The 25,650-nt window shown below is 37.2% G+C and overlaps 4 protein-coding genes across 6 annotated transcripts; 2 read left to right on the top strand and 2 right to left on the bottom strand.

The window, feature by feature from the left end:
• The first annotated feature begins 3 nt into the window (after positions 1 to 3).
• LOC140770527 (serine/threonine/tyrosine-protein kinase HT1) lies at positions 4 to 4,169 on the top strand. The gene is made up of 3 exons (XM_073111752.1): positions 4 to 1,272; positions 2,037 to 2,492; positions 3,659 to 4,169. Exons 1-3 carry the CDS (start codon positions 802 to 804, stop codon positions 3,905 to 3,907), a joined length of 1,176 nt encoding a protein of 391 aa, XP_072967853.1. The 5' UTR covers positions 4 to 801; the 3' UTR covers positions 3,908 to 4,169.
• Positions 4,170 to 6,092: 1,923 nt separating this feature from the next.
• Positions 6,093 to 9,299, top strand: LOC140771406 (uncharacterized). Of its 2 annotated transcripts, none has more exons than XM_073112936.1 (2): positions 6,093 to 6,237; positions 8,522 to 9,299. In XM_073112936.1, the coding sequence occupies exon 2, from the start codon at positions 8,530 to 8,532 to the stop codon at positions 9,064 to 9,066; it is 537 nt and encodes a 178-aa protein (XP_072969037.1). In that variant the 5' UTR covers positions 6,093 to 6,237; positions 8,522 to 8,529; the 3' UTR covers positions 9,067 to 9,299. The 2 variants fall into 2 exon arrangements, with proteins under 2 accessions (XP_072969037.1, XP_072969035.1); XM_073112934.1 differs by having other exon boundaries at positions 8,516 to 9,299.
• Positions 9,300 to 9,863: 564 nt separating this feature from the next.
• LOC140771062 (uncharacterized) lies at positions 9,864 to 18,787 on the bottom strand. 2 transcript variants are annotated; one of them, XM_073112441.1, is made up of 4 exons: positions 18,400 to 18,787; positions 15,951 to 17,532; positions 14,233 to 14,420; positions 9,864 to 10,325 (listed from the first exon to the last, which is right to left on the bottom strand). In XM_073112441.1, exon 2 carries the CDS (start codon positions 17,521 to 17,523, stop codon positions 16,192 to 16,194), a length of 1,332 nt encoding a protein of 443 aa, XP_072968542.1. In that variant the 5' UTR covers positions 17,524 to 17,532; positions 18,400 to 18,787; the 3' UTR covers positions 9,864 to 10,325; positions 14,233 to 14,420; positions 15,951 to 16,191. The 2 variants fall into 2 exon arrangements, with proteins under 2 accessions (XP_072968542.1, XP_072968543.1); XM_073112442.1 differs by having other exon boundaries at positions 15,951 to 17,526.
• Positions 18,788 to 21,433: 2,646 nt separating this feature from the next.
• Positions 21,434 to 25,621, bottom strand: LOC140771064 (probable carboxylesterase Os04g0669500). Its single transcript, XM_073112443.1, has 6 exons — positions 25,301 to 25,621; positions 23,462 to 23,514; positions 22,911 to 23,034; positions 22,702 to 22,823; positions 21,829 to 21,936; positions 21,434 to 21,714 (listed from the first exon to the last, which is right to left on the bottom strand). The coding sequence occupies exons 1-6, from the start codon at positions 25,575 to 25,577 to the stop codon at positions 21,625 to 21,627; spliced, it is 774 nt and encodes a 257-aa protein (XP_072968544.1). The 5' UTR covers positions 25,578 to 25,621; the 3' UTR covers positions 21,434 to 21,624.
• Positions 25,622 to 25,650: the final 29 nt, after the last annotated feature.

The raw sequence follows: 25,650 nt of genomic DNA, 5'->3' as shown, positions 1-25,650 counted from the left end.
AGAAGAACCCAAAAGAATGCAAAAAGTTGGTGCTCTTTTTAGCTACTAACTCACGAGACATCCTTGATACCTTTCAAAGTTTCACTCTTTCTCTCTTCCTCCTCTCCTTCAGCAAAATCCATAAAAACTCACTAGTAACAGAGAAAAGTGCAACAAAAGGAGAAAAAGAAGAATAGAAGCTGCTGCACTTTGTCCTTTCCACAATGGATGGTTCTCATTTGAAACCAATCCTCCCTCCACCATTCTTATAGAAAACAAGAAGAAGAAGAAGAAGAAGAAGAAGAAGAAGAAGAAGAAGAAGAAGAAGAAGAAGAAGAAGAAGAAGAAGAAGGAAGAGAGTTGTTGAAGCAATGGAGTCTCTTTTCCACAATAACAAGTTGGAATTGCTACTGATTCTTCCTTACCTTCACCACTCCAACTGAAATTTCTCTTGAACACCAAGAAGATTCCTGGGCTCTGAATCTTTCCTTTATTCCTTCCCCCTTTGCCCTCCAATACCCAAATCTTAGATTGCCCAAATGGCCAAGCTGCTTCCAGTTGTGTTCCTCAAGAAGGCGTCCGTATGCATGTTGTCTTCTTTGCCTCCCTTTCTGATTCTCTCTTCTCCTTTATAGCAAGTTCTCCGTAGATTCTTTCCTGAAGTTAAATCGATCATGTCTTCAGAACCTCCTCTGGTGAGCTTTGTTTGTGCCTTCTGCCATTTTCTCACAAGGATGCAGTCGTGCAGCTGCAGCTCTTCAAATGTCTCAAGTCTCATACGCTTCTACTTTAGCTAGTTGATTCATTTGATCCTTCTCACACATGGCTTCCTGTTTGTGGACCCTGAGGTTAAAGAAGAGCAAGGCCAATTCACTCCCTCTTCCACCTCCTCATAATCCTCCTTCTTTGCCTTGTTCTTCCTTCCCTTCCTCTTCCGGGTTGACTGCGAGGAACCCATTGCCTGCCGAGATGGAGATCATGGAGAAGAAGAGGTGGGATAGCTTGGAGTCATGGTCTATGCTGTTAGATCCCGGAGGCGCTGAGAGTTCGGAGGCGAATCCAGGAGGGCAACGAGAGGAGTGGATGGCGGATCTCTCGCAGCTCTTTATTGGGAATAAATTCGCTTCGGGGGCGAACAGTAGGATCTACAGAGGGATTTATAAGCAGAGGGCAGTGGCTATCAAAATGGTGAAGATTCCAGACCAGGATGATGAGAGGAGAGAAGTGCTGGAGAAGCAGTTCAATTCAGAAGTCGCGTTCCTCTCTCGCCTTTATCATCCCAACATTGTGCAGGTTGGATTTATAGACTCTCCTGAGTTGTTCTTCTGAAGTTTGTTATGGTTATATTTATTCACTTCAACTTTGTTGTAGTTCATGAACAATTTTGCTATGCAGTTATTAATTTAGTGGGATGAAATATTTGGTTTTGAATGATTGTAATGCAGAGGAATTTTTTTTCTGAAGGTCTTGGACTAAATTGATATCTAATAGCAAAGATCTTCTTAATTAAACTTGTCTAAGATCTCTTTACTAAATTTATAGCTTTATGATTCTTATACAATACATTGTAAGCCTTTTTTATGTACTCCTTTCTCATTGTGATCAAGAGAACAGATTATCTATCCTATGGATTTAGTTTAGCATCCTTCAACTAAGAAATGACCCTTTAGAGTGTCTCTGAAGAAGAAAATTTTTTCTTTGCCATCGAGATTTCTCTTCATATCTAGAGCACTAATAACACAAAGTACAGATTAAAAGACATTCCTACATAAGTTGTCTTTCTTTGTTGAAGATTTCACATTTTGTGGCAATATGTCTTTAGTATTTGTTTGCTTTGTGCCATATATTCATAAATTTTGACACCCTTTTATCTCACAAATTCGTCTCTGTAAATGAAAACTACTTAATATTCTTTTCTGGCAAATACTCTTCTAATCTTGAAACCTTTCCATGGCAGATACTGCTTTGCACTGAATGCTTCTGTTATAGATTGCAACGAGGTTTACTTTGCATCCTTGGTTATTGATCTCATATTTTCTTCGCCATGCCTCTTGCAGTTTATAGCAGCCTGCAAGAAGCCACCTGTTTACTCTATCATCACAGAGTATATGTCTCAAGGAACTTTAAGGATGTATCTTCATAAGAAAGAGCCATATTCTCTATCGACTGAAACAATCTTAAGGTTAGCACTTGACATTTCTCGAGGAATGCAGTACCTCCATGCACAAGGTGTGATACACAGAGATCTCAAATCTCATAATTTGCTCCTTAATGATGAAATGCGTGTTAAGGTTGCTGATTTTGGCACCTCGTGCCTGGAAACTCAGTGCCAAGCTTCCAAAGGTAACATGGGAACTTACCGTTGGATGGCTCCAGAAATGATCAAGGAAAAACCGTATACTAGAAAGGTCGACGTGTACAGCTTTGGTATCGTGCTCTGGGAATTAACAACTGCACTTGTTCCATTCCAGGGAATGACACCTGTGCAGGCTGCATATGCTGCTTCAGAGAAGGTTGGTTCTTTAGTCATGCAGTTTAATGATGTCTTAGTTGTATCATGTTTATCTATCCTCAGTTTTCTTTTATCAATTTAACAGATTTTTTAGCATGCTTCTTCTCTTTTACAAATTAATTCAAGTACGTACCAATAATATGTCTTGAGAAGTGAAGGTGATTGAACCAAATCAAATTTCAAATACATAAAAATTATGAATCTAGATAAGGTTGGATTGCTGATTTATGCTTTCTCATTTCCTTGATCCAAGGGAGCTGAAACTTTAATCTGTGAAATGGCTGTACATACCATCTTTGAATATTCATAGGATACAGTTGAAATTTTAATCGGTGAAATTTCTTTGATTTATGCCTTTTTTATTTCTTATTTTAGTATAAGAGAAGTGAAAAACTTAGGATGTAGAATGGCAGACTCAAACTTTTAGCAAGGGAAGGAAACAACCTAAACTCATGCATCATAATAGTGTGATGGCTAGGTATTCATCATTATCATTCTATCGCCAAACAAGAACAGAAATGATTTCAAGTGTATAGAGTAAAAGAATGGCATCCCAATGCATGAGGATCTTGCCAATGTGAGTCTGGGAGGATAAGATCTGTTAATTATTCCACATAGCCTTACCTCTATTATTTCAGCAACTATCTGATTGTTTTAGATATATGCTAGGAATTAAGGAGCAGCCTAATTCAATTATCCCATACTGCTTTACTTGATCTATGATAAGGGTTGGTTGGATATGTTAATTGCACTGATCTGAAGGAAAGTTTTGGAACTGCAGCAAAAGTATATTTCTTAAGCATGTTGTTAGTTATATCTAACTTCATAATGAAGCTTAAGCATGCTCTTATAATGAATAGATTCACAATGAAGCTCTCTTTTATTTGTAATAGCTGACAATCTATTATCCTCAAACACGTTTTTTTGCTTCCGCAGCTTTTCCCTATCTATGTTGCATATCAAACTGAACTACTAAATTAGTAATTTATGGTCTTAATGAAAATTATAATTGGGTCTCCCCACTACTTTTAACTTCTTCAGCTCCTCTATAAGTTTTGTACCTAAATGGAACTAACATTCCGTTGAATTTGTTATGTTTACTGCTTTAATCAAACGTTTTCTTTTTTCTTTCTTGGGCATCTACCTTATATTGGTCTCTTTGTTCAGAATTTACGACCTCCCCTGTCAACTACCTGTTCACCGGCCCTTAACCATCTTATTAAGAGCTGCTGGTCTGCGGATCCTGCAAAGAGGCCAGATTTTAGTTATATTGTTACAATCTTAGAGAAGTATGACCACTGTCTTAAAGAAGGGCTGCCTATGCTTGTACACCAAGAGTTGAGAATCAAGAGCTCGTTGATCGCCCTCTTTAAGGGCTGCATAACTACAAATTCAATGATACCTATGCGTGCATGACAGAGGCAAGCAGATGAGTTATCTTTCTTGTAAGTAAATTTTTAGATTATGTTGTTGTTGATGTTGTTGATGTTATTGTTGTTGCCGTTGTTGTCGATGACATGTTGCTATGTATCATTATTTTTCTAGAGTCCTTGAAACTGTGGGCATTGTGAAAAATAACATAATAAGATAGAAACTAGTGATATCTGATGTGCAAACAAATAATAACATCATATCCTCACACTTAATTGGATCTTAGAATCACTTGAAGTTTTGTTGCTCTAAATAATAACGAGAAGCATTGTGTATGTAAGCGGCGATATTTATGTGGATATCAGTGCATTTGCACACAATCCTCGAATCTTTTTTCTTCTTCTTTTCTGAGAAAAGTATGCAATCCTCCATTCTTGTCATTCAGATTCAGCTATGAGGGTGAGAGTGGATGATAGATGTAATTTTATATGTGAAGTGAAATGACTTTTTCCGCCCAATTGATGAACTGTGACATAGTGAAAAATGAGTGATAAGATAGAAATTTAATGATGTTTGATATGTCAATTGAGAACCTTTTCATAATTTTATGCACAATTGTATCTTGGATTAGAAACAAGGGTTGGAATTATACTGTTATAAGAAATCACAATAATTTAGATGAATGCTTTGATTATAACTGATCAAGATTATATCATGTATGTTCACAATCATGGTGGTTGCTCCATTGAATTCAGGATAGTGATTAGTGAGCTCGAGTCACTTTCCACCATCAATTTTTCAACCCCCGAGCTAATCAACTTGCTGCAGAGCTTTCTAAAGTGCCATTGCCTCTCTAGCTAAACCCTAATTGCTAAAAATGAGTTGGATGTTCTTCTTAATTGTAACATTTAATAGGACATTACAGAGGACAGAAGCAATTTCCTTGATGTCTTCCCTTTTAAAAGAAAGAAGAAACTTTTCTTTTTCACATAATTCTCATTGATTTTTTTTATATAATTTCATTTTCACTTTCTAAACTATCATTATTTTTTATCACGGACCCACTTAACTTTTTCTTTCATAATGATTCTTAAACTTTTATTTTTAGTACATAATGACTCTCTAAACTTTTATTTTTGATACATAATGACTTTCAAATAGAAAAGTATTGAATAAGATATTTCTGATAGTTCAGAGAGTTACTATGTATCAAAAAGAGATTTAAATGATCATTGTGGAAAACAGTAATAATTCGAGAGGTAAAAAAAGAATTATTTTTTTTAAATAATATATTTGCCGTTAAGTATAGACAATATCTAATCCCTCCTCAAATGTAAGAAAAGACTTGATATCCTGATTGGTTGCACCTAATTGTAGGAGAATATCTACCTCCTAATTACTCCCCTCTCTCCAAATTACAAGGCTTTATCTCCCTATTATTTTAGAAACCTTTTCATGCTATTAGGGCCATAGATCCAAACAAACTACTTCACAACCTCATAGACTCTATTCTCCAAACTCTGGTGCATATGGTTTCAATACAGTTAATTTTTTTTTATATAAAATAAAACTTCATTAAGAATACGATGCAACTGTACAAAAATAATTACACTCAGCCGCGGTGGCTAATCGGAACCCTAGTCAATCATTATATAAAATGGTCCTAAGCTCAAGCTCGATCATGCCGGTCTAAGGACACAAAAAGCCGGCCCAATTAGTCCGAGCAAAATTAGCCAACAAATTAGTAATTTGATTGGTCTCTCGCAAAATATGAACGAGAGAAATATGCTAAAAAATTTTAATCCAGTCTTTATAGTCTTCTAGTCATTCGTCACGGGGAATGATCATATTTGCATAAGTACTAACAATTTCGAGTAAACTCGTTTCCATCTCTAAGTAGGTGATTTTTAGGTTCTTGGCGATCTTCAAAATCTCCTTCGTGTTTATTACATCAATATTCTATTAATTCATTTATGATTCGACTAATCCATTTATAATATAAAAAAAAACTAATTTATAATTCAAAAAATATATATCTATTATCCAAAAAAATAATCTAAATAATTTATATAAATTTAAATAAATTGTGTCACTTGATGACCAATTTAACAAATGGGTAGTATTAATTAGTATTAGCATTATCATGATTATGATTAGACACAAACCTGCTAACTTTATTGCCATTTCTACTCTTATCTACATCTAATACGACGTCACCCATGACGTGGCACCCGAATTCCTTCATCTCCGACTTTTCTCCCGAACCTTCTCCTATTGCAACGGCGACGGGGGGATTCACGAAGCCTAGTGCCCGCTTCGGCGATCGCTATCGAGGAGATCGAGGAAGTAAAATTCGCGCCGCCCACCATCTGCAGGTCAGTTTCCAGGTCTCGTGATTGTTAGAGTCTGTGGACCCTTGCTTCTTTACCCCTTTCTACGTTCCTCGAATTTGATGAGCTGCTCGTCTGATTCTAGTGAAGATCTAGTGCAAATTGGCTCCTTTCTATGAGTTGATGAAATGGATTCAGGGTTTTCTTTCATTTTGGATATCCAAGATGGCTTCTTTTTTTTTTTTGGGGGTTGTGGATTGCTCACTGTTCCAGTAGGTTTAGTTGTATTCAGTGAGAATACGGGGAAATGAGACATGAGGTAGTTGGAAAAAGGAGGAGCTCATTTACATCTTTTTCACTTGATATGATTCCCCTTTCTTTTATGTTAGGTGTTTAAATACAACATTTGTTCTGCCTTAGAATCGCAAGAATCGTCACACCCTTTTGATAGCAAGAGAAATATTGCCTGAGTGAAATACTCCGTGATCTCTTATAGTTGCTTTGACAATGCAGTACAACTTTCAGATATCAGTGCTAGATTATAACTCAGAAAGAATGATAATAACTTTCTAGATTTTATGCTTCCTCCGGAACTCGTAATCTTAAATGTGAGAGGTTCAAATCAACCAAGTTTTCTTAATTTGATCAGTTCATCACATAATATGGATGATTTTGTAAGACAAATATCACACCATCTTGTTTTATTGATCCAAGTTGACTCCACTGAGTTTGATTCATAGTAACCTTGTGCACTAATACAAAAAGAATTTCACATTGTACTGAGGTTATGTTTGATTGATTTTTTCTTCTAATTCTCTGACAAGATCCTTTTTGTTCATTTAGTTCATATATGAAGTAGGATACAAGGAACTGTCTTCTGGGAAAGAGAGTGCCTCTTTCTCTTCCTGTGAGTTACCCTAAGTGTTCATCTTCTTTCATTCTCATCATGTTCCTTGCCACTCCGTAGTTCTGCTCAGATAACTTTTACTTTGTACAACTTCCTTTGCTCTCTACCGCTGCAGCTTGTCTAGATATGGTGAACTGTTGAAGGGTAATTTGTCTTGTTGATTTCTCCTATTATCCAATGTTGATCTTTTTTAGTATGTAATCTTTCTATTGCTTTTGTCAACTTTATTTGTAGTTACTCCAACCGTTAGAAAAGGCCTGTCAGAGAGATTTATTTAGTCAATAGAAGTATAAAACTATCACTCTCTCTCTCTCTCTCTCTCTCTCTCTCTCTCTCTCTCTCTCTCTCTCTCTCTCTCTCTATATATATATATATATATATATATACCTAAAGGCATTGTAACTTAGTGCATGAGTGCCATAAGGTCTGTTACCAGGCTTATTCCAGCCAAACAGGCATTTTTTTAGGACATAAGTAGTCGCAGTTATTATGTTAACCATTCTGTCTTCACTTGTCAATTCTTACTAATAGCCCTACTTTACCTTAGGTTTCATTTCTTCTTGCATACATGCTCATGCATGCTTGTCAGGACATGGATTCTGGCTCAGTATATTTTGACTTTCGAGGATGTTTTGGCATGCAAAGATGTATGGTTATAGAGAGGGATGTTTTTAAGGCAGAGAGCGAGCTGTTTCCATTTATTAGACAAGTTATAATTTAGCCATTGTCTGCCCTGGAAAGGTAATATCAAGGATGACTCCAATTTTTTTTCTCTTTATGGAAATATTGTTTTGTAGTTAGGTGTTATCGCTGATGGCTCCATATACATGATCAGCTGCCCTGATGAGATATTGCAGTTTGTAGATGAATTATTGCATTTATAGATGTAAGCAGTATTTTGAAGATGGACAACTGAACTACTGAAGTATGTCCAAGTGCATAACTCTTAAGCAGCTTTAGTTTTCATCGAGTGACAAAATAATCATGTATTGCACCTCTCTTTTTCTTTTTCTTTTTCTTTTAAAGTCAATACTTGAAATACCATTGACCTTCTTCACGATTTTTCTTCTTTTGTTTGCACTCTTCTCAATTAAGTGAATGATCTCTTCTCTTTGAATATCAGTGTTTCCTCTCTAGATCTAGGTGCTTAAAGCTAAATAATTGAATCAGTGCAATGTTCTTATTAAACTTCACCCAAAGTCTATAAGCATGGCAAGGTTAATCATCTGTTCTCCTGATATTGTCTGTGCCACGTTTTGGAGGTGATAGGATAAAGAATAAGGAGTCATTTAGCTAAACACAATTAACCAGGATGGGTAGTCACAGACCTTCAGTCAGTAGTCTCCTTTACTCGCTTCGTTTTAATAAAACCCTTCACAAAGTGGTTGCATAAGAGGTAACTGGTTGTGATCTTAGATTCAGGTGTTGTCATGGGAGAATCTTATACCATTCAGATAAGCAGCAAGCTAGTTAGTCAACTAGCTCGTGATGAGGACAAGGTGAAAAGGAGAATCAAGAGACCCAAGCCAAAGATCTCATTAGAGCATGACCAGTCCCACAGCAAGCCAAAGCAAGTCCCTGCTGCACCACAGGGTAGCTCTGCCAGCGGATGGCCGCTCCAGCCTCCTATTTTTTTACCAATAACTCCTGAACCACCCCCAGTTGCAATACCAGAGGTGGAAGCTATCCGTGCCATCTACCAGGAGAGCGAAAAGGTTGTGGAGAAGCTGGAGAAGAAGGAGGCGGAGATGCTTCAGGAGCTCACTCAGAGAGCAAAGGAGCTACATGAGAAGGAGTTCAAGCTGCCATACCAGAATCCTTTGCCCTGTACAGCTGAGAGAGAGAACTGCCTCCATTGTTACAAGGATCATACAAAAGAGCCATTAAAGTGTGCACAAGCTGTAAAAGCTTTTGCTGACTGTGCTCGTCAGGCAAGGCATAGTTCCAGTTCAACAGTTGACCCATAGAACGTCAAGCTTGGAGTCCACTCTGAACCTTTTCTTTCTCTAATTATGAATGTTTCAATAACGACGGTTACAATGGAACTTGGGTCATTTTTATTTCGTAGTGATCCCTTTTCTCCACAGATTTTACTAACTCATTGTATCTTATGGATAATGACGTTCTGAAGTATGAGGTCATATTTCCATTTTTGGTACATATACATATTAAACTTCAAGCTTATGAGCGTTAACAATTACCAACTTGATTTCTTATTGAGTCTGGATACATATAAATACAGTTCAGACCTCAGGAACATTGGGCATTTTGTTTTACTTCAGGTTAATTTTCCATTGAACCAGTTAGAAATTAACAGTAAATAATGTAACGGTTCTCATCGTCATTGATGAAGTAAGATATTAAATGTGGAAAAGAGGCAGAATTGAGTATCAAAGGGCCAATGCTTGTCATTTACTGATTGACGAACTTAATTTCTGCGTTTTAAGTGCTAATGCTTTCATATGCAGATGGAGCACGTATTCTGCACAGGTATAAGATGTTTCAGCAAACAGTATCTTTGCTTCACCATCAACTAGCATGATAGTGACCAAACTGGTGTTCAAAACTCTTCAGAAAAAGAAAATAAAAAAAAAATCCCATTCCTTTTCCTTTTCTTTTTCTTCTTCTGAGAGAAAAAAGTTTAATAAAGGATTTGAAGCCAGTATTATCACTTGGTAACGAAAACCAGTAACCAAGAACAATCGCTCCCATAGCAGACAAAGAAATATATAAATCATAAAAGGAAGCAACTGACGATTGTCAATGGACCACTAAGTTCAAGTGGAATAGCGCATTACTTGATTGGTATAAGTTCACAACAAGCTTGGCTTATCTAAAGAACAACCAAGCAGTATCTAGCAAATCAATAACAAGATACAGAACCTTGAGTTAAAAACTACTTCCATCACTCCCTTCTTCTACCAATGATGCTTGGATCTCCTTTTTTCTTTTTATTTGTCCTGAACTTTTCTTCTCCTTAATCCTCAGAACAGTGCATCCTAGAAGTAGATGCATCATCAAATGTGGGCTCCTCATGGCAAGTTACTCCGATGGATTTAAATTTCATAAATTCTGGCTTCTCTGGACCAAGAACCCGGTGTTCCCAGTCTCCTTGCACCCACATCAGGGCCTAGGTAAGAGACCCACATTATGATGCAATGATGATGAGGGATATGGACGGGCTTCATCCATCCTGGAACCTATGGCCCCTCTTCCTCGCTTGGCCCTGAAACAGTAGAGGATATTTATTTTAGCACAAAAGCATGAAAGGAAAGGAAAGAAAAGGTTCAGTTTGCAACTAGATTCAACATTAACTGTGAACACTAAAAGTTAATCTTTTCCACAAAGACAGAAGCACTAAAAGTCAATCTTTTCCGCCAAGACAGAAGCACTGCTGGATTAAAACTAGGAGAAAACAGCAAAAAAGTTGGCCTCATAGTCTAGGAAAATTTTCAACATGGTAACTCTAAAGAAATTTACTTAGGAATCATACATTTCCTATTTATTAAGGAAAATAACTCTTTAATAAACCTCGATTGAAGAAATTCTTCAATTTCTTTATCCTCTAAACCACCATCCTCATATGAATAGCTCTCATGATCCAATTTGCTCAATGAGCAAGAGTCTGAAGAATCTTTAATTTTTTGCTGCGACCTCAACTTCAAACTCTGTTTTCTTGGATCACTCTGGCATTTCTCATTCCTGCATTCATTAACCTCTGTCTATCTTTAGATATCTTTTTAAGCTTATATTCCAAATCCCAAATCCAGCTCCTTCTCCCTAGCGTGCCATATTTCATTAACCTCAACAACTCGATTTGCTGCAGTCTATAAAGCACGGATACTTTATTTAGACCTCCTTACCGTATCAAATATTAATATGGTTCCGATACGTATCAAATACGGGTGAATAAGTATCTGATTTAAATAAATCTGATACGGCAAGGATACGGCGGATACGGTGTGATATGGTAGGAATACGCTTTTGAGTTATTTAGGTTAAATAGGTCGGGTATGCAAGTAAAACTGGTTCAAAACCCGCTAATCGACCCATTAACATTTTACTAATAACATCAAAACCTAACCTGCCCTCGTGCGTTGAGCTCTCTCGTTCCTCTCGCTCACGCAACCTATCCGGCCGATGATTTTCTCCCTTCCTCCCTCCCGCACACCAGCAACAAAGGCTCCCCTCTACCTCACACACTAGCGACAAAAAGCTTCCTCCCTCTCACACGAGGCGACCACGGTTTCCCTTCCATACGCATGCCAATAACAAAAAGCCTTCTCCCACACGCACCAGAGACAAAAAGGCTTCTTGCCTCCCTCTTGCACCAGCAACGAAGGCCTTTCTCCCTCACTCATGCACCAGTGATGAAAGCTTCCTCCCCTTCGCACATGATGATTCCCTCATTGGATGGCAACTCCCTCACGCAACGGTGACTCCCTCTCACGACGACAACTCCCTCCGGTGACTGAGGTACCCTACTTCATCTCTCTCTGTCTCTCTGTCTCTTAGTGTGACTTTAGAATTTAGGGTTTTGATCACAGTGAGTTGATCGTAATTGCTGCTAAATGACTATAGACTAATTTAGGATGCTTATGCTCCTGCTAAATGCCATTGATTTATGTTTCTCTCTGTCTTAATATGAGAATTTGGGTTTTTTTTTCATATTATTCTGAAAGAATGTAGAATATCAAATTAGGTCACTATGATCCTAATTGATGCTACACAACTAATTTAGGATGCTATTTGAGTGCTCACTGCTCTAGTGCTCTGCCTCACTACCTCACTGCCATGTTTTCGAAATTAATTGATGTTTTTCTAACTAAAGCATGCATTATTGATCAATGTAGTCACTGTGATACTATGATAATTGTTATGTTGTTGTTTATACATAGCACAAATATCTATTATGCTATTAAATATGGGACAAACTCTATTTGCCTTTTCTTTTGCTAACAAGTTCATAAGGTCGCCACTTTTCAACCCTTGATAGAAAGTTACCTGCAAAATATTTACAAGATAAGTTAAAATGATATGCATTAAACTATATGTTATATTAGTTTTCAATATATTAAAAACATATTTTTTAATTAATTTTTTATTGTCGTATCCATGCCATATCTGTATCCTAGTTTTTTAAATTTATTGTATCCCCGTATCCTGTATCGGTATCCATGCTTCACAGTCTGCAGTATATCAAAAAAATTGATCATTTAATCAGAAAGGAGAAGCAATGAATTAGAGAAAATACTGGTCCTTGAGGAAAATAATTTGCTTTTAACAGAATATAAAATATGAAGGACTAAAGCCAAATATCAAAAATCCCCTAAATGCTTTTAACAGAGTGTAGTTATTCGTTTTTAGGAGTACTTTGGTAAATACCAATGTTAATCTTAAATATGGTTAACTCTCCCCTCCCTAATTCCAACTCTAAGTTGAAATAAGAAAATAGAGATAAGATGTCTAGTATCCATGGTGTTAGTAATACTATGGAAATGTTAACTATAGTATTAGTTATACCAGATTTAGATGGTGTTTGGTAATAAACCATGAATAAGAGATCCTTAATATATAGATAGGGGTCCCTTATTTTTCAACCAACTGGGCACTTACTAAAGTTATTCCCAAACCTTGAGAGACTTCATCATGAAAAAAGGAACTCAACACTTTACAAGCATACTCCCTTTAGGTTGTTAGTTATTAGGTAATTTCAAGATTGTGAATTTGCTCCGCTGGGGTTGTTTTAACCCCGCTATGCCTGCAATTATTGCTTAAAAACCATACTATGCAATAAGGTCAGGAGCCTTGCCGTAATGACTCTGAACCACGTTTTCCATATCCAAGAGAAAATCAGCTATGGATTCCTTAATCTACTTAGACTCAATCAGTTACCGTAGAGGAAATATACTTTGTTCCCATGAAACAATTTAACCAATTTGTAGTAACCAATATGAGTCATTCATGCTATTCTATGGTTACATCAGCTCTTTATTAAATAACCTAACTTGGACATTGTCTCAGCAGCACGAACACTACTCAAACTTAGCCCCCTTTTTATTAAACAAGTTTAAGTTTGAAGGTGATGTGGGCACCATCTTCAATTTGACCAAAATAGAATTACTCGAGTCCAATTTTGGTCTAATTGTTGCTTTTTAATTCAAATAATCAATTGAATTAGTCAATTGACAGATATGGTAGCCTATATGCGGGGGATATCCATATTGAGTTATTACCTAAATTAGGTTAGTCAATTTAGGTAAGATTTAATCAATTAGGATCTTATTAGGAAATGAATTCCTATTAGAATCTCAATTGATAGTTATGGTAAACTCATATGTGGGGAGTGTCCACATTGATTTATTACCTAAATTGGATCAATCAATTTAGGTAAGATGATCAATTAGAGTCCTATTAGGAAATAAGTTTCTATTAGAATCAGCTAGAATTAAAATTGTTAACCTATTTAAGGGTTATTGTATGAGAAACAAAGACAAGTTGGAATAAGATTTATTTGAGATCTCTCACTTTCTCCCCTGTGGTCTTCTTCTTCTTCTTCTCTCTCTCTCTCTCTTTCTCTCCCTTTCTCCTACTCTATCTTAAGATCCTTCTCTAATCTCTTCTACTTCCTCTCTAAACATCTCTTCTTCTTCAACCTCTATTTTTTCATTGGTTATTGCTGTTGTCCAAAAGATTCCAGTAGTGAAAGAGAATCTTTGGGTGCCCGGACGTGAAGAAAAGGACTTGGTTTTCAAAGTAAAAGCACTACTATTCCATTTATTGGTAAACCTAAACTCTGAAGTCTTTTCTTACACCATATTTTAGGCTTTTCTACTATCAACGTACCTATTTGAGAGTTGAGGAAGTTACTGCCTTATCTGAATGGTTTTCTCTCCTTCCATCTGGTAGTAATCATTTTAATCAATTAACTTCTTATTAGTTATTGCTTACTATATTTTACTTTAGTTACTTGTTTGGGTCGATTGTTCTCCAAAACATTGCATACCATTCTAGATTTGCATCAGAAGGCAAGTACTGAAATAAGTTATATTCCCAGTTGAAACAAACTTGAAAGATAATCAAGAAGTGCAATACGAATCAATTGTTCTTAATAAAAAAAAATCATGACTAACCTTGCAGCACACCGAGAACAGTTACGGTGAGAATCATGAATTCCGGTGACTTCTTACATTAGGCTATTGCAGATAAACGTGGACCTTCTTTGTCAGCTTGTAACCGCATCCTCCGAGCCTCTTCTAGTAGTAAGGCAGCAAGGCGATTCTCCGTCCCTAAATCCATTGATTATGGGTCTTGTGATCCACTAAGACATGAGAATTATATATAGAGAGATCATTATGTAATTCATACAGGATAAATAAGTACGAATGAAACTAAAAGAAGCATTATTAGCAAAAATGTATAGCATGGAAGAGATAAAGCAAATGCGAAATACTTCAATGAAAAAAGAAAATCATAAGCAACAAAACCTATTGTATATTAACATGAGCAACTTAGGAGATTTAATATACCAGTTCTAGACATGGGGAGGAAAAGAAGTTTAAGACACTAGATCAAATACAAACATACACAAAGAAAGAAAGAAAGCAATCATGTCCTCACTCCTCAATGTTGAACTGCTCTTTGGTAAAAAAACAAACAAACAAATAAAAAAAATTACTCAAATTTAAACGATCTTAGTTTTTACACTACGAAGCAATACGGAATGGATACAAGATATAGATATGATTAAATATGCCAATACAATAAATCCTAAAAAATAAGGATATGATATGCCTAATACATAGCTCATATAAATTTATATGTGTATGAATTAGTGAACTTGTGTACTTTCATTTTCTTAATTGAGGAATTCTATAATATTTGTGTATCACAGTTTATATAAGGAGATCTTCAATTAATTTATTAAAAGAACTACCATTCATAACAAAGAACTAGTATTACAAGTATATTACTAAGATGTAAGCTAAACAACAATTTAATCTATAAATCAAAAGAAATTGGTCACTGTAACATGATTTCCTAATCTACATTATAAAATAAACAAGCAAACTCAATCTTTTCACAAAAGAAATCTTCTCGATCCAATAAGAAAATAAAGGTGATAGTCTCCTTCGATTGGACTTCTATTGATAGGAATCCTAGAGTATCCAAAATATATCTAGGAAGCATATCTAAGAAGTATCCAAGAAGTGCAATATTAATTTTTTTTAAAAAAATTAGATACTCTAAAGATGTATCTATAATTATCCAACGAATATCCTATCCAACACAGATATGGCAAGGGTATAGAAGTATCTGTGTTTCCTATTTTACATAATAACAATATCCTTTGTTTGTTGAACAAATGTATCAAAACTTTATAAGCTTGTAAGATATTACCAATGCACTCATACAGAGGTCCTACACTATTACACTACCACTGATTGAAAGTTAGGAAACTTTTACTTGTAAAATGACCTAAGTACTGTCAGTGAAGATTACTATAACACAGCAAGTGCAATTACATATCAACCCTTGAAAAAAAAAGGATTTTCTAGAATCCAGTCTAACAACTCTCATTCTATTTCACATCCATAGTTGAAGAAATCTCATTCTGCAAAAAGTAGATCTAGATGACTGCAGTACAGTAGTATCCACTTATATGCATGCCAGAAAAGAAAAGTTATTTCTTCTAGAAAGATGGTCTGTTAAAAGAAATTTTGTGGAAATGCCTAAAAATAGCTAACTTGCAGCTGAGCTAGTAAAAAAACTTATGTTTCACAGATTGTTTGCATATCCTTCATAGTATATTTTACAACTGCCAACACTAACTTGTAATACAGTAACATACCTCAGAGTAGATAATCTTTGAAAATTCTGAATTAAGTTTTGATCACCAACATAAACTAGATCTAACACATGTCTCTCTTGAGAACTTCAAGTGCATTCAGCATTTCTAGTTATTGCTTCTCATTTCAACTAAGCATAAATGCTTTATCCATCCAGTTGAAACAAATTGCCACCTTCCTTCTTCACTTTTCCTTTCATTAAAACTCAATCAAAAGAGGAACAAAGAACAACCAACATCAGCATCAATCACTCCCTCTATTTCTCGTCCGCAAACTCTCAATTAAGTAATCCTCCAAACTAAGACCCACTTGCACTATCCTCGTCCCCTTACGCCATTCCTCCTCATTCACCACCCTCAGAATAATTTCCCCCAACTTCTCTTCATCGATATCACAAACATTAGCAACCACCAATTCCCAACTCTCCACATGCGGCGCCACCCCCAATTCCAACATCCTCTCTATCACTTTTCTAGCCTCAACGATCTTCCCAACACCACAATACCCCTTAATCAGCGCATGGGACATCGAGAAATGCGGCACAAGCCCCTTCTCCACCATCTCCTCCAAATACCTATCTGCCCGCTCAAACAATCCCCGTGAGCAGAGTCCATGAATAACCGTAGCATAAGACACTAGATTTGGAGCGCATCCACCGTCAGGCATATCATCAATCACCTTGCAAGCGTCAAGCGGCCGGCCCTCGCGACAAAGCCCAACGATGACTGTGTTGTAATGGACTATATCAGGATTACACCCACGCACCCGCATGCGGCAGAGCAGTCGGTAGGCCTCACGAAGTCGCTTCTTGCGGAGGAGGGCATTGAGAATTGAGGTGTAGGCAAACCGATCGGGGGTGAGGCCACGATGGAGCATTTCGTCGAGCAGGCGAGAAGCAGTGGCAACCTGGCTACGACGGCAGAGGCCCTGCATAAGGAAGCGATAGGAAGCGGCATCGGGGGTGAGGCCAAGGGTGGTGAGGCGGTTGAAGAGTGAGAAGGCGACGGCCAGGTTACCAGCACGAGCAAAGGCGAGGATGAGGATGTTTTGGGCAGGGACAGAGTGGGCGATGCCAAGGGAAGAGGAAGAGTTGAGGAGGGAGAGGGCGGCAGAGAGGGAGGATGGGTGGGAGGAGAGGGAGGAGAGGAGGCGGAGGAAGAGCTTGGGAGGGAGAGGAGAGGGGAGGAGGGGAAGCAAGGAATGGAAGAGGTCGGGGCGGGAATGGCGGGAGAAGAGGAGGAGGAGGGAGGAGAGAAGGGAGGGGGGAAGAGGGCAGGGGAGGCGGCGAAGGAGAGATAGAGAAAGGGAGAAATGGCGGGAGCGTGCGAGCTTGAGGATTACGGAATGGAAAGTAGAACGGTGGGGAACAATAGGGGAAGTGGAAGTGGAAGTGGTGGCGAGAGAAAGGAGTTCTTTGGCAAGAAGGGGGTCAGACTGCGCAGTGATTAGCTTGTGGAGGCGAGCTGAAGAAATGGTGGGGAATGAAGAAGAGAAGGATTGGGAGAGAAGATAAGAGAATAGACAGGGATAGGGAGAAGATTTGAGGGGAAAGGAGTAGAGTGGAGGCTTCAACATTTGCTGCTTCTTCAATAAAATAAATCAAGTTGAGAATATGTTAGAACATCATATAGGAGAATAACTACATGACAAACATACTAATCCATCAAAAATATAAAATGACACTCACTGTTCATGTAGTGATTATTTGCATCTCTAGTGTTATTCTCTCTTTTGAATGTGAGGGGCTGTGAAGCATGGATACGGATGCTAGATTCGGGGATGCGATAAATTTTAAAAACTAGGATACGGATAGGGTATGGATACGGCAATAAAAAAATTAATTAAAAGATATATCTTAATATATTGAAAATTAATATAACATATGATTTAATGCATGTCATTCTAACTTATCTTGTGAATATTTTGCAGATAACTTTCTAACAAGGGTTGAAAAGCTGCAAACTTATGAATTTGTGAGCAAAAGAAGAGGGAAATAGAGTTTGTCCCACATTTAACTAGCACAATAGATATTTGTGCAATGTAACGATAGACTGATCAAAACAACTATACAACAACGATCACAGTATCACAGTGACTACACTGATTAATAAGACATGCTTTAGTCAGAGAAAACATCAATTAATTTCTAAAACATGGCAATGAGGCAGTGCGGCACAGCACTGGAGCATTGGGCACCAATACTCAAATAGCATCCTAAATTAGTTTAGCATCAATTAGGATCATAGTGACCTAATTTGATATCCTAAATTCTTTCAGAACAATATGAAAGAAAAAAAAAAAAAACAAATCCAATAGCATTTGCCAGCGAGCATAAGCATCCTAAATGAGTCAATAGTCATTTAGCAGCAATTAGGATCAGCTCACTATGATCAAAACCCCAAATTCTAAAATCAGAGAGAGACAGAGAGTCAGGGAGATGAAGTAGGGTACCTCCGGCACTGGAGGAAGCAGCCGTCGCGAGAGGGAGTTGCTGTCGAGAGAGTCGCCGTCGCGAGAGGGAGTCGCTGTCGAGGGAGTCACCGTCGCGTGAGGGAGCCGCCGACTAACGAGGGAATCATGACGCGCGAGGGGGAGGAAGGCCTTCGTCGCCGGCGCGTGAGGGAGGGCAAGGCTATTCGTCGCCGGCTAGTGAGGGAGAGAAGGCTTTTCGTCGTCGGCGTGCGAAAGGAAGGGAGACCGTCGCCGCCTCGTGCAAGAGGGAGGAAGCCTTTCGTCGCTAGCGTGTTCGGGAGGGGGCGAGCCTTCTTTGCCGGCGTGCGGGAGGGAGGAAGGGAGAAAATCGCCGGCTAGGTCGTGAAAGGGAGAGTAACGAGGGATACCTCAGCGAACGCGGGTGGGTTAGGTGTCGTTGTTATTAGTAAAATATTAACGGGTCGGTTAGCGGGTTTTGAATCAGTTTCAATTGCATACCCGACCCGTTTAATCTAAATAACACAAAAACGTATCCCTAACTCATCAGATAATTAAAATTATTTATTTTAAATTATATTTACCCGAGACGAAGGTCTAAATAAAGCATCGGTGCTTCACTATTATTTAAATTTGTTTATGGAATTGATTTATGTACAGGCTTAATTGGTCGTAGTTTGTTTTTTTACCGGTATTAATTCAGTTGTCCAATTTATATATCATACAAATTTAATTTATAGCTCTTTTGTCTAATCTATACTTAGCTTATGAATTTGTATACCATCATATTTATTGTAAAGAAATTAATAAAAGAATTGTAACGAATTATAAATACCAACAATAATGTTGATTATCATTGTTTTTGGATCATTTCTTATGATGTAGTTCCCATAAGTTCCATTTCACTAAACATAGTGAAGATTTATTAATGATGTCAGTTAGATATCATTTAACTAAATGCAGTGGAAATTTAATGATCAAGTATTCTGATGATTGTTCAGACATTTAGCATGAGATGACTTGAGAGATTATCATTGCGTCGATTCAGGGTTTGAGAATAGAAACTTATAGTTCTAACCCATATACAACTGTCTCACAAACGAAAATTTTAATATTAAAAAAATAAATACCCTTTTTAATTTACAATGACTAAGTAAAAAATAATTTTTTGAGTGAAAATTATTTTGTCTTATGTTTCTTTAATCTTAATATTTCTCCTTTTTACATTTCAGACATTACAAATATCTAAAAATAAAATTATATAAAGAGCATATGGTCGAGTTCAAAACAATACAGATCTGACAAAGATGGTCTATATATGATTCCCGAGATTAACTATAAATAAAGATGTCATCAAATTATATGACTAAAAATTATCCTGTAAAGGTTTGTACTATTTGAGTTATCACTCTCATAAAAGTATTCGGGTGCATTTGTCAAACCAAAAGGCATAATTAATTATTCGTGTGTTTAAAGGCAATAATCCATTCGCCACCAAGGCGAAAACAAATTTGGTAATAACCACTTTTCAAATCTTTAAAAATATTCATGACCTCTATTATCATATCCAGTATATCATTCAACGGGGAATGGGAAAATAATATTTTTACCATTATTTAGTTAATAACATGACTATCCACACATATACATGTTCTATCCTTCTAATAATGTGAACAGGCTACCTCAAGCTCTTCTCGATAGGCTAGGCTTAAATATAATATTTATTATATATAAATTAATCATTAGATTTTTTTATTATACTAATCATAACTCTAAATTTAATAAAAATATCCCAACAAACTCATCGCCCAATCTCCTCCTCTATTGATTAGCTACTCCAACCTCTTCCAACGGCCTCTTCCTCTATCGGTGTCAACCTCCTCATCTTCCTCCTTCGCCACCTCAGCCTCCTTCACCTCATATAACCTCCTTGTCCTCCACTGACAAACCACCATCGTCGCCTTCTCCTCTCCGTCGTCCTCCTCTAGCCTCGACAAGTTGTTTTTGCCTTCTCCTCTTTGTTGGCATCCTCCTCCTCATTCGGCCTCCTCATCCTCTTTTAGCCTCGACAAGCTGCGCCTTCTCCTCTCATTTGGCCTCCTCATCCTCCTTCAGCCTCGGCAAGCTGTTGTCTCCGCTACCCCTTCCTCCTCTTTCTCTAATCAAGCTTGAGCTCGGCTTGAACTCAATATAGCTTGGCTCAAGCTCAACTCGAGTTGAGCTAAGCCAAGCCTAAAGATCTTAGAGGGCTTGAAATTAACTTGGGGTTAGGTTTGAATTTAATGGATTTGTAAAGGTGGGGGAATTTGGGGGTTTTTTTTTGGAGGAAAATTAAAATTCAAAATTTGATAAATATGGTAAAGGAGAAAACGAGGGATCTTTAGTATTTCGGGAAAGGCTTTTAGTTTTATTTAGTTAGAATTTGATTGGAAGATTACCCAAAAAAATTTGTTAAGATCTCAATAAAGGATAAGACTAAAATTTATTTTTTTAAGTAGTTGTTGTAGACTAAAAAGGGTATTTTATTTTTTTTTTCAATATTAAAATTATGTTTTGCAAGAAAATTGTACATACTTTAGTTAAGCAAGCATTAGAAACTTTTTTACTAGAGTAGACTACCCTTAAACTTATTTACTAAGTGGGGTCTAATTTATTGTAGCCCTAATAAAAATGCTGAATTGATCGACGTATTTTTCTTAGGCAAAAACGCTAATCAATTTAGCGTTTTTATCTAATCTTAAAACGCTAATCTGTTCAGCATTTTATATATATAAATCACTTTAACTTAGTCTTTCAGCAATTTAAGAAAAAAATTATGTAGTGATAAAAATGCTAAAATGATCAGTATTTTTAAAAACGCTGATCAATTTAGCGCTTTTATTAGGGCTATAATGAATTAGACCCCATTTGGTAAATAAATTTGAGAGTAATCCATTTTGGTAAAAAAAATAAAAAAAAATAAGGCTATTTTGGTAGAGAACTCTCTTACTTCTAGACAAAATCCAAAACAATCATACTTTTATGAGATCTGAGATATGATGGGATCATCAATATATCATCTTCAACAATAGTGCGGTAAGCATATTATAGCATTCCATCATTTGTCTGACAGTCATATTATAGCATTCCATCATTTGTCTGACAGTTATTTTAAATAACTGAAATTTGATAACATAGATAGCAGAATGAAGTTGTTCACTTGTTCAGTATAGTTGAAGAGAGAAGCATGAGAGTAGAATGATGGTTTCAGGAGGAGCTCTGTAGACGGCTCTTAATCCACGACTCGAGAGATCGTAGCTCTTCATCAGTAATTGAATGGCCCAGATCAGGATAAGCCTGTAATTTCAGAAAACAATTAGTTGCCAAACCTCCACTAAAGCAAGTCCAAAACTCATCTTTAAACCGCTAAGATAGAAAAAGAAGCTAAATAGAATTGGATGTGAAAATTACCTTGAATTCACAACTCATACCAGCTTGTCCTAAAAATGGTGGCCCAGCTTGTCCAGCTTCAAATAATACAGTTCTGTCAGCCATACCATGAGACCACAAAATAGGTGTCTGCAAAATGTCAGATCATAACCTCACATTCAAAAGAGAGTAACACCAGAGATGCGAATGATCACTGCATGAACAGGAAGCGTCATATTAAATATTTTATAGTAGTTACTACAACTTAATTGGATAAGGCTTGCAATTTAAAGACACCAGAGGGGTTCCTAATCCAAATGCAGGGTGACTATAAATAAAGTGAACATTGGATGTAGTCATTGAAAAGTTTCATCGAAACACTGATCTGAATTTTCAAAGAATATAAGAAATATCTCCATTTCATAAATTCTAGAGAGGACAAAAATGATCTGGTTTCAAGGCGAAGGCTTATATTTATAGCTCATTTTGTATTAAGATTAAAGCTCCAGGTTCCAATCAAAAGATTCACTAGAGAGGACTCAAAGTTGTTTCAGTACTACTTTTCTCCTGAGACCCCCTTGACCAGTAACAGACACGGCAAAGTTTTCTTGTCAAACTTACTGAGGTGTAATCTAGGATGATCTCAGAGAGAATGCTTAGAATTCAAATTGTAATTTAATAAAGCACAGAATAGGAGTTGCTAGTTTAATTAGTTGTACAGGAGTTCAGTAGTAGATTATGCAAATCAAATATGATTATATATGAAATAAATTACATACTCATCTTTTCAAGTTCTCTTACAATTGCAAACAGGTGTCCATCACACCATCATAAGAAATAATCATGCACAAGGAAATCTGCTAGAGATTAAATATACATCTCCTACACATGGCAAAAAGTGTGGTTCTTAAGTACCTTTCTTGCTTCAGGTGAAATACGTTCAATGAAGGATGAATTAAAAGGAACCCATCCACTAAAGACAGCGCCCCCTCCTAAAGTTTTCGGATAAAGCAATACGCTTGCCAAGGTCAAGGCACCTGCGAAGTCATTGTCAGCATGAATACAGCATCCATGTTTGTGCAAATTTCAAGTGAAGATCAAAAACAATATGAGAGAATATCTACCTCCTTGGCTAAATCCACAAACAAATATGTTTTCAGGACTTATGCCAGCAGTAACCTCCTTATCTATCATTGCATGCACTTTCTGAACAGCTTTATGAACTCCCTCTTCATCTTTTGGGGATTCCTGTTTGCCAGATTCCATGCGAAAAACAAAGTTAATGACATGTATAAGAAGAAATTCAAGTACAATTTGATTGGGTTTAACTAGATAGAGCTACAGCTAACTTTGACTTTTTCTTTACTCGACATAAAATGCTCTTTCTGCTGATAAATGGAGGTCAAATTTTATGAAACAGGCAAATATGGCTAGCCAGATAGGGAACCCATCAGGAAGAAAGAAGAGTGCCTGGGGAAAATAGGTGCAAAATAGAGGGTGTACAAGGAGACTGTAAAGATACAATCACGGTAAGCTGTAACACTATTCTCTTCAAATAGCCGAAGGTTCCATTCAAGCTAACATTACCTAAATGAAGCTTTATATGTAACACAGTGTGGCTGTTGTTAAGGCCCCTTTTTTCAATAGACAGAATCACTTTCCAAGTAAAACTTACAGCAGTCACAGGTATCTCGTGAATGTCAAACCATGAAGGCATGACAGCACCATCTGCAGGCAAAAACAAAATAATACAATGAAACAACGTAGGAGACTTCTACTGAAAAAGAAGAATCATAAGAGACTAAAAGTAAGCAATAAGTCTAAGCAAAATCTAAACTGAAGAACAACATACATACATGTATAAACATGAAAGTCTGTTCTTGCAGTATTATTTGCAAGGGGACTGCAAAACTGGGAAAATAAGCAGTCAAAGAATTACATATAGATAGCAACCAGCATCATCAAAATACAAATGTGGACATTTCAAATAGGTGATCATGGTTGTGAGCAGCACATGTCGTCGTACCGGGTCCAGCACAAGGGTATATGGCAAACCCCTATGCCCACCCAGGAATATTTGAAAAAAAGTATTGTACTTGAATTTCTGTCTAATATGGTCAATTATTGTTAAAATAGCATGTAGGAATGACAATCATGAAAATAAAAAGAGAATATCAGAGTTTCAACTAAAATCAGATGAAAACAATATATCAATTTTCCAAGATTTGCAGCCAAAAAATGAAAATCCAGGAAACTTAGACAATAATGAAATTGGTGACTAATTGAACAAAGGATCATGTAGATTAACTTGAAAGAAATTCCCAACTTTCAGCTCCATTTTCTAGTACAATTAGGAAGAACCAGATTTCCTAACTTTTTAATCCAAGCATAGAAGTCTGGAAAGAAGGGTGATTGGTGACCAATTGAATTATCGAGGGCAAGATCATGTAGATTTTTTTTTCTGCAGTCCCTGTTTCATTAAAACTTAAAAAAGCAGTAACCTTCCACCAAGATTAATCACACAAAACAGCAAATATCCTGTCACAGAACATGGACCACAAAGGCCCTACAATATCATTCAAAAACAAAACAAACACTTACCAGCACCAACTAATATACTACTCAACTATCAAACATAACCAGAACAACTACCACAATTAAACATCCAGACACAATCCCAACAAAACACAAAACCAGCACAGCAGTAGCAAGATCGTGTAGATTTACCTTCAAAATTTTCATCTCAACTAGGTTCCCCAATTCTGGACTCCAATTTCAGATAAATTTGGAACAAATAGACCTTCACAAACTTTTATGCCCAGGACAAAAGATTCTAGGGAAATTTGGGAAAGTTTTAAAATTGGTGATCAATAGAAGGAAAGATTGTGTAGATTTACAACAAATTGTTCCACTCAAATGAAATTATCTGACTTTTAGACTCAAAATTCAATTAACAGCAACTAAAAGTGCAATGGGGACAACAACAATACTTTGTAAGTTATAAAGATTTAGAAGTATGCAAAACCAGCTGTTGACAACAAAGCAATGAAATTGAATTAACTTTTAAGCTAATACCTAGACGTAACAACACTATATTCTGGACAAACGCCAATGTACAACCACCACACCAAACATAAAGGCATATTAAGACTTTTAACAAAACAATCGAACTCCGAATTAAACTGCACTCCTGATCCAAAATCATAATCTCATTACTATCAAGAAAGCTTTCAACTTTCACACACATCCACCGCAGCACAAACACACTTAACCATCGAACCATTTGGGTATATCCGCTACGATCGATAAACGATACGCCGACTAAAATGGGGCAGTACCCAAGTGAGATCTCCAATCAAACGCAGAGTTGATGGGCAAAAGGAGATCGATTACAGCCCAAACACGACACAATATCCGTTACGATCGACCAACGACATATCAATCAAAAAGAAGCAAAACCCACATCCGGTTTCCACCCAAAAGCAAAGTTAACAAGAAAAAGGGATCGACTCACAGTTGCAGGAGACGGGAGCGTTGGGAGCGGAAGGGAAAGACCACTTGCTGAGCTTGAACTCGGGGGAGGTGAAGAATGTCCTGATGGGCTCGTTGGCCGGACCGGAGTCGCCTAATCCATGGAGCCACAAGACGAAACTGCGAGCCATCGGGGTGCGGGAAAGAGGAGGAACCTCGGGATGGAGGAATGAGAAGGAGAGGGAGAAGAAGGCGATGGTGACGGCGACAAGTGCGATAGGTTTGATCAGAAGGGAGAGGGAGGAGGAGCGGAGGTTCATTGGCTAGTAAATTATACCATTTGTATTTTGTTTGAGGGGGTTGGGGGGGGGGGGGGGGGGGGGGGGAGGGGGC

This window comes from Typha angustifolia, chromosome 11 (genome assembly GCF_048772165.1).
Source record: "Typha angustifolia cultivar Huaian chromosome 11, ASM4877216v1, whole genome shotgun sequence".
In the NCBI taxonomy this organism is placed as follows: Eukaryota; Viridiplantae; Streptophyta; class Magnoliopsida; order Poales; family Typhaceae; genus Typha; species Typha angustifolia.
Note: the sequence above shows the minus strand (reverse complement) of the source record. Positions and strands in the feature narration are given on the sequence as shown.